At 57.9% G+C, this 7387-nt stretch overlaps 2 protein-coding genes across 3 annotated transcripts in view; both read right to left on the reverse strand.

Annotated features, from left to right (window-relative positions):
• Positions 1-778: 778 nt before the first annotated feature.
• BGLAP (bone gamma-carboxyglutamate protein) lies at positions 779-1849 on the reverse strand. Its single transcript, XM_007457902.1, has 4 exons — positions 1759-1849; positions 1490-1525; positions 1217-1286; positions 779-1063 (listed from the first exon to the last, which is right to left on the reverse strand). The coding sequence occupies exons 1-4, from the start codon at positions 1820-1822 to the stop codon at positions 934-936; spliced, it is 300 nt and encodes a 99-aa protein (XP_007457964.1). The 5' UTR covers positions 1823-1849; the 3' UTR covers positions 779-933.
• Positions 1850-3528: 1679 nt separating this feature from the next.
• Positions 3529-7387, reverse strand: part of PMF1 (polyamine modulated factor 1) — a 25365-nt gene continuing 21506 nt past the window's right edge. The window contains exons 3-5 of one of the 2 annotated variants that reach the window (XM_007457900.1): positions 6981-7081; positions 5567-5762; positions 3529-4045 (exon numbers count right to left, since the gene is read on the reverse strand). In XM_007457900.1, the coding sequence (XP_007457962.1) occupies positions 3992-4045; positions 5567-5762; positions 6981-7081 (351 nt within the window). In that variant the 3' untranslated portion in view covers positions 3529-3991. The remainder of the gene's footprint in view (positions 4046-5566; positions 5763-6980; positions 7082-7387) is intronic. The other variant, XM_007457901.1, reaches the window with a different exon arrangement.

Here is a 7387-nt window from a genome sequence, read left to right on the forward strand (position 1 = left end):
GCCCCCCCCCCCGTGCTGGGGAGGAGCCCAGACCCAGGCCTGATAAGATGGGGGCACTTCTGAGCCTGGAACCAAGAGGAGTGACTGAGGAGAGAGTGCGGAGATCAGGAGGCAGAGGAGAGGAGAGGGACTGGGGGGCTGGTAGAGAGTAGGAGGGTCAGGGAGGGTGCTCTTGATGGGGCTGGGGGAAGTGCTGAGGGTCTGAGAGGGGAGGTGCGTGTGTCCAGGCTGGAGCTGCCCCACCTGCCATCGAAGGCTGGGATGGGGAGGTGTTGGGCCCTTTCATCTGGTCCCATCTCTGGTGCTCCTGGAGTTTCTGCTCAGCCCAGGCAAGAACTAACATGACTAACCCAGGCCCATCCTGAATGCTTATTAACCAGGCCAAGAGGCCCGCTACTGCTCCCACCCCCAAACCAGGCAGTACCATCTACTGGAAGCTCTTTGCCTATGGCGATGAGGCTGTCTGTCCTGGTCACAGCCGTGTACTCCAGGCGTCCAGGCCTTTGGGATCTGGTCTATTTGGGTGTGTCACGGATGGGGCAGTGGGTTGAGGTGGGGGAGGGTGCTGGGCTAGAGAGCAGAACCCTATTTAGACTTTAGGAAGCCACCTTCAATGCTTCTGGACTGAGGCAGGGATAAATAAATAACTCAACAACAGATTTTGGGAAGCACTTTCTGGGACCGAAAAAGGTAAAACCTCCTCTCCACTCCCCATCCTCCCAATACCTCCTCCTCACACTCCATAGACGGACAAAGAATCACAGCCCCACCAGTTCCTCTTCCGGAGTTTATTCTGGAGCAGCTGGGATGATGCTCCCAGCTGCTGGGATCTCACACTTGCCGGGCAGGGAGGTCAGGGCAAGGGGAGGGGGAGGGGTCCCGGAGAGGAGCCAGAGCTGGGGGCTGCCAGCCAGGCCGGCAGGGCTGAGTGCTCTAGGCTGTGCCGTAGAAGCGCCGATAGGCCTCCTGGAAGCCAATGTGGTCAGCCAGCTCGTCACAGGTGGGGTTGAGCTCACACACCTCCCTCCTGGGCTCCAGAGGATCTGGGTAGGGGGCTGGGGCTCTGAGAGCCCAACACACTGGCATCAGCCTCCATGCAAAATGCCCGCCCCTCCTCCCACTGCACTTGGGGCTCCAGAGTCCTCCCACAGCGGCCGCTCCTCCCAGCCCATCCTGGAGATGCAGGGCCCTGGCCCAGCACCTCCTTTTCTCTCACCCCAGCCCATGATCCAGGTAGCGCCTGAGTCTCTTCACCACCTCGCTGCCTTCCTGCTTGGACACAAAGGCTGTGGAGCAGAGGGTTGGGGTCAGGTGACTCCGAGTTTGGGTGGACAAGGTGGGGAGTAGGCTGGCCTTCCTGAGAGCCAGATGGGAGGGGGCAGAAGGGGAGAATGGGACTGAGGGGACCAGGGTGAGAAAGGGGTGCTGGGAGTGAGCAGGACCATTGAGTGATACAGGGCACAGCTTCCCATCAGGCCCTGCCTCATACCTGCACCTTTGCCAGACTCATCTCTGGGCTTTGCATCTGCAAGAAAAAGGAGCCCAGTTCACCCCTGCTCATCCCTAGGGCTTTCCCTCTCCTCCCCTCTCCCCTCCTCGCCCTCCACAAGGACAGCAGTGGGGGCAAATGGACTGAGCCCACAGAAAGGTGGTTAGACTGCCAATAAGGACTGCCAGTGGAAGGGGTGAGGGGAGGTGAGGCCATGGTGCTTTCCCCTCACAGCTCCCGCGGGCTGGGGCGGGGGTAGGGGCACTCACCTGCCCAGCCAGCGAGGCAGAGTGTGGCCAGGGCCAGTAGGGCGAGGAACATGAGGGGTCTCATGGTGTGTCTGTCAGCGGCTGCGCTAGGGCTGCTGCTCAGGACTCAGCTGGTCTGCCCCTCCCAGCCTCCAGCACTGTTTTATACTCTCTGGGCTGTGTCCCAGAGGCAAGGGTGCAGGCGGGTCTTGGGGGAATCTACCAGGGCTATTTGGGGGTCAGCCGCCTAGGCCAAACCCCAAAGGATGTTGTGGTTGGAGCTGTGGCTGCCTGGGCAGGCCCCTGGGAGTGATGGAGGAAGGTGGGCCTCAGTCCAAGACTGCCAGCCTCCAGACAAGGTCCCCAGCCCCTCCTCAAGGGGGCTGCCCCAGGTGCCCCAGCCCCTACTCACTCTCCCTCGGAGCCCCAGCCTCAGTTTGAGCACCAGCGGGGCAGACCGGGAGGGGTAGGAGGGGGAGCCTAGACAGGAAGGGGGGCCCAGAGGTCCAAAATAGATTTGCACAGAGCTGGGCTACAGCCTCCCACAGGCTGATTTCCACTGTCAGCCCTGTGGGCAGGAGCCAAACTCAGGGAGGGAGGGCCAATGCCCTCATTCACCCCGAGGGCCTCTGCCCCAGAGAGACCTCAACAGCAGGGCTGGCATGGGGGCGGCTCGACTCTGCTCAGGCCCTGAGCCTCGGGACGGGGGAAGGGGTTGGGGCAGCATAGGGCCAAGAGCCAAAAGCCAACACAGGTGTGGCCAGGTGTGAGGTAAGGACAGCCCTTCTGTCTGCGACTGGCCAGGTGGGCACTGAGGTGGGAACCCCCTTCCCCATGCCCCTCGCACCTCTGAGCTCCTGACCGCCCCACCCCGATCCTTTTCCTGCCCTCATAGCCTCCCCACTGCCAATAACTCTGGGGACCTGTCCTCCGAGGGGCAGAACATCCAGCCTGAAAAGCCCCACCCCAGACCTCAAAGCCACTTCTGCCTCAGCTCAGCCTGGAGAAGAGGGAGGGTGTCCTCACCCACCACCCACTCACCAGGTGGAGACCTGCCAGACGAAGCACTGCTGCCTCCACCCCACGGCCGGTGGCTGGATGTTTAGGTGTAGGTGTGTCCAGGAGGAGGAGCCACTAGGCTCAATTTGGGGGGGTGGGGTTGATGATCAGGGACCACCCTGCCATCTTCCCGAGTGTCCCCGCTGCTCCTAGACAGACCCAACCAGGCCTCTCTCTACAGAGTTAGGGTGAAGCCTTCGCCAGGCAAGAAAGTTCTGCCCCCACCCATACCCACTCCCTTCACCCTCCAGTCTGGAGGGAACACCCACCCTGCCTTTGGCTAAGTCACTCCTGATGCCCTGTGGCCCTGGCTGGGGAAGAGGGGGTTGTGAGAAGCCAGAGGACAAAGTCCCAGCCATTTGGAGGGCCCACTTGCTCCATGTTCGAGTACTCACCAGGCACAAACAAACACCTAGGGAGGCCGACCATAGAGCCTCTCAGAATCAACCCAAGGCAAAGAGAAGGGCAGGCGCATGGACAGAGTGACCCCCACCCCCAGCAGCTTGTCCTGGCCTCAGGGAACCCAAGGCTCCTGGTTTCTGTGACAAGGGGCTTCACTGCCCTTCCATACATGATGGTCAGATACACCCCCCACCAACCCACCCCAGCCTGGAGGCTCTCAGAGCCCTGCAACTGGGGCCTCGATTGGAGCCAGGACTCTGGAGTCCAGGGTGGGATCTTGGCCCAGGAGAGTCCTGGGAGAGGCCCAGGCAGAGGGAGCATCCTCACAGATTACAGTGTAGTGGAGGAAGTTTATTTGCGGATGTGGGGAGAACATGGCAAGGGCCCTTGGGCTGGCCAGCAAGGGGGCAATCAGTGGAAACTGAATACAGATTCCCCAAGCCAGGTCCTAGGGAGGGCTCAGGAATAGGCGATATGTGTGATGGGGGTAGGGTGGGGGGTTGGCCTGAACCTAAAGGAGAGGCAGCATGGTCCCTAATTCCCAGGGCGGGAGCTGGCCAAGAATCCTAAAGTTAGAAGGAAACAGGGAGGAATCTGAAGGTAGTGTGTGTTTTTGACCCCAAGGGAGCCCCAGAGGCACAACGGCAGTGGAGACAGCTGAGGCCTCCTTCTCCGGCAAATTCCATCACTGCTTAGGGACTGTTCTCGGAGGCAGCTCACTCAGGCTCAGCATCCTGGACAACAGGCCCTTGACCTTGACTGCCCTCTGCTCCTGGGCCGGGCCCTCTCCTCCTCACTCAGGCTCCCTCAGCACGGCCACCAGCTCCTTCTGTTCTCTGTGTAGAGCCTGACATCAGTGAGAGAGAACAGACAGACTGGGAGATGAGAAAATCCAAACCCTTTCCCTCCACTGTCCTTGACTCCAGGCCTGGGTTTCCCCCCAGGATGATAAGGAAGGGGTCTGAAACTCATATCACAGGCCCAGCAGGGCATATTAGGAAATCCGCCCCACTCAGCAGTTGTTTATGGCAGGCTGGGTGCCATGGCCACCTAGGCTGGGCCTCCCCAGAGAAGAGCCGATTTTCAAAAAGGGCCCCTTAAGTGTCCCCCGATCCTCTGACCTCACCGGAGATTTCTAGCAGAGAAACTTTCTTAAATTAAGTGGACTTTCAGCTGGGCTACAGACATGGGAATTGTAGTGAAAAAGGGCTCTTTGAACCCACACAGGGCTCAGCACTGAACACTCAATCCAGCTGACCCACTTCAAACAATGGTTAGCATCTGTAGCTGTAATGGGAGAGGTGTGGCTATAAGAGCAGGGGGCTTCCTTCTTCCTCTTAAAATAGAAGCACTGAATGTCAGAGCTGGCAGGGCGTTGGGGATCACTATTTGGCCAATTTGGAAGCCAAAGCCTAGACAGGGGAGTGACCCTTGGCCTCATGGTGATGAAGCGCCAACGGCAGAGCAGCCGGAGGACTCAGCAAGGCAGCCCCGAGAGTACCCGAGACACAACTCTCAACTGTGGAACCTGTCCCAGGAGACGGCACTAGGCTGAGGCCTCAGTTATACCACCTGCGTGTCTGCTGTGTAGAGCCTGGGCCACTGCACTACACTACACTATACACCCCCAGGGCCAGGGTGTTACAGGAGGAGGCTGAGCGGATGAAGATAAAGAGGAAGCAGAGCAAGGCACCAGCCCTTCTCCTGCTGCCGCCTCCCTGAGGCTTGGGGCCTTGCTGAGGCTGGGGCAGGGCCTTCAGGTTGCCCCCTGACTGGTCTTGGGAAGAAGACCAGGGGACCTGAGAGCCACGGATCTGGGGACTTATTCCCCTCGGGAGTAGGAGGGTCTGCCCCAGGAAGGGAGCTGTCAAGTGGACACAGGTAAACATAAGTTGGACATCTAAATGATGAGGAGAACCCAATAATGGGCCACCGTTCAAGCCCCACTAGAAACCCTCCTTTGGAACTATATTTTGAGCCGGCGAGAAAATCCATCTCATCACTCTGTAGCCACATGTGCTATCTGCGTCACCCAGCCTGATTACTCTCTTCCCCCTTATTCACCAACTTGCCCCCAAGTGACTGTGGGCCACTTTCAGAAATTGAGTTCACCCTCAAAGGACACATATTTGTTGCATGGAGGATATGTCTTAGGTATGTTGACGGCTCTAGAAGTCATTCTACTGTACACATTTTAAAAGTACTGGGCAATGATCATGTGGAGTAGAACCACTATGGCTACAGAGGATTAACCCTGACCCTGACATGGAGGAGCCATCCCTGGGCAAGTCACTTGCCCTCCCTGGGCCCGTTTTGTCCTGGCTGCAGCAGGGGAGCATGTGCCTGAGGGCAGGGCCGGGACACTCACCTGCCAGGCCTGCTGCCGGGCCTGGCCCTGCAGCTGCAGCTCCTCCACCTGCCTGCGCCCGGCCAGGACGGCATCTGCCAGCTGCCTGTTCTCAGCCTCCTGTTTCTGCACACGGCGCTGCAGGGCGTCCCGCTGCTGCAGAAAGTAGGGCACCACAGCGCTGCACAGGTCCTTCTCTGGGATCCCACTAGGGCGCCTGCAGGGCCGCAGGGGGCGCAGGGGTGGGTACAGGGAGTCGTCGTGTGGGGTAACGCTTCTCCTTCCAAACCCAGCCAGTGGCATTCCCACCTTCAGCCTCCAGCTGGCTGGCTCTCCAGGCCTCTCCTGCAGTCCCTCTCACTCCCAAGACCCAACCGCATGGCTCCTGCTCCTGAGGGGACGCTAACCCCTTGTCCCTTAGCTTCAGCTCCCAGGAACCCATCTCTCCTCTTCTCACCAACCCGCACCTTAGCCCTCCTCCTCATCCACAGACACTCCCTCCAGCTGTAAACCTCCAGGGCTGGAGATGATTTCCTCGGGCCTTGTGACCATGTGCCTTGCTGGTGCATCCACACCATGGGACTGTGAGCTGGAGAGATGGGGGAAGGTTGCGGCCTGAGCGCAGGCCCAGACCCCAAGAGGCCCTGGCTGGCTAATGTGAGAAGATAAAGGAAAGACAGGTCTGAGGAGGCAAGAGTTTAGGGGGTTCTGAGTGCCCAGAGTGAGGAGATAGGCCAGTTCTGATGGGCAGTGGGGTAGAAGCCACTGTAGGTTCTTTAAAAGTTCTTTCTCAGCTATAAAAGTTAATTCTCTTAAGTTATGAATGTCACAAAGCATTAGCAAATTGAAAAGCACAAAAAAGGTTTTTACTCCTCCTGACCTAGGATTCTACTCAGGCAGGGAATGGAGGCAGGAGGCAGGAGCTCAGGCCACTCGCCATCTCGGTGGCCTCAACTCTCCACTCCTGTCCCCAGGGCCTCCTTCTCCATCCTGCCCAGAACAACCTGGCAGCAGGGCTGCCCACTGGAATGACAGCCCCGGGAGAGAAGGTCTTTCGTGTCTTAGTCACTGCTGAATCTCTGGCATCTACAACAGTATTAGGTGTATAGTAAGTGCTTCTAAGTGTTTGTTGAATGAACAAATGAATAAAAACCAGATGCCTGGGCCAGATTAATCGACATAAGACTCCAAACCTCACTATTGTGCCTCATCCCACTCCCTCTATCCTCTCTCTTGCAGGCCAGATGGGTCCTGAAATGAGCTCCCCGGGAAGATTTCTCTCATCCCAGTCACCTCAACCCCCTGGACTACATGAGCTTGCCCCCAGCCCTCCTGCCCCAGAGGGGCTATGCATTTGTCTCTCTGTTCTGGGTCACTGTTTGGTGTTGGTCCTCTCCACCTGTCCGTGCCGGGGGGCAGGCATCACCCTTCTCACCAAGCCGGCTCCTCGCAGTCCTTCCTTCCTTCCACAATCGCATCCAGCGCATTCAGGACAGCTTTCAGGTTTCCCTCCGCTTTGATTTCAGAGATTTCCTCCTGAAGAGAAAAGAGGAAAGAGCTATAGTAATACCAGACAACTCCATATGCTGAACTACTAACGGCACTTAGTAAAATTTTAGCTAATTTAAGTTCTGTCTTTATACAAACATTCCAACTTTTCTACATGTGACTTTTATAATTAAGAAAATAAAGTATAAAATAGAATACATTTAAAAAGAGCCTGGGGCTTCCCTGGTTGCGCAGTGGTTAAGAATACGCCTGCCGGGCTTCCCGGGTGGCACAGTGGTTGAGAGTCCGCCTGCCGATGCAGGGGACACGGGTTCGTGCCCCGGTCCAGGAAGA

This window comes from Lipotes vexillifer, unplaced genomic scaffold, assembly GCF_000442215.2.
Source record: "Lipotes vexillifer unplaced genomic scaffold, Lipotes_vexillifer_v1.1 scaffold238, whole genome shotgun sequence".
Classification (NCBI taxonomy): domain Eukaryota; kingdom Metazoa; phylum Chordata; class Mammalia; order Artiodactyla; family Lipotidae; genus Lipotes; species Lipotes vexillifer.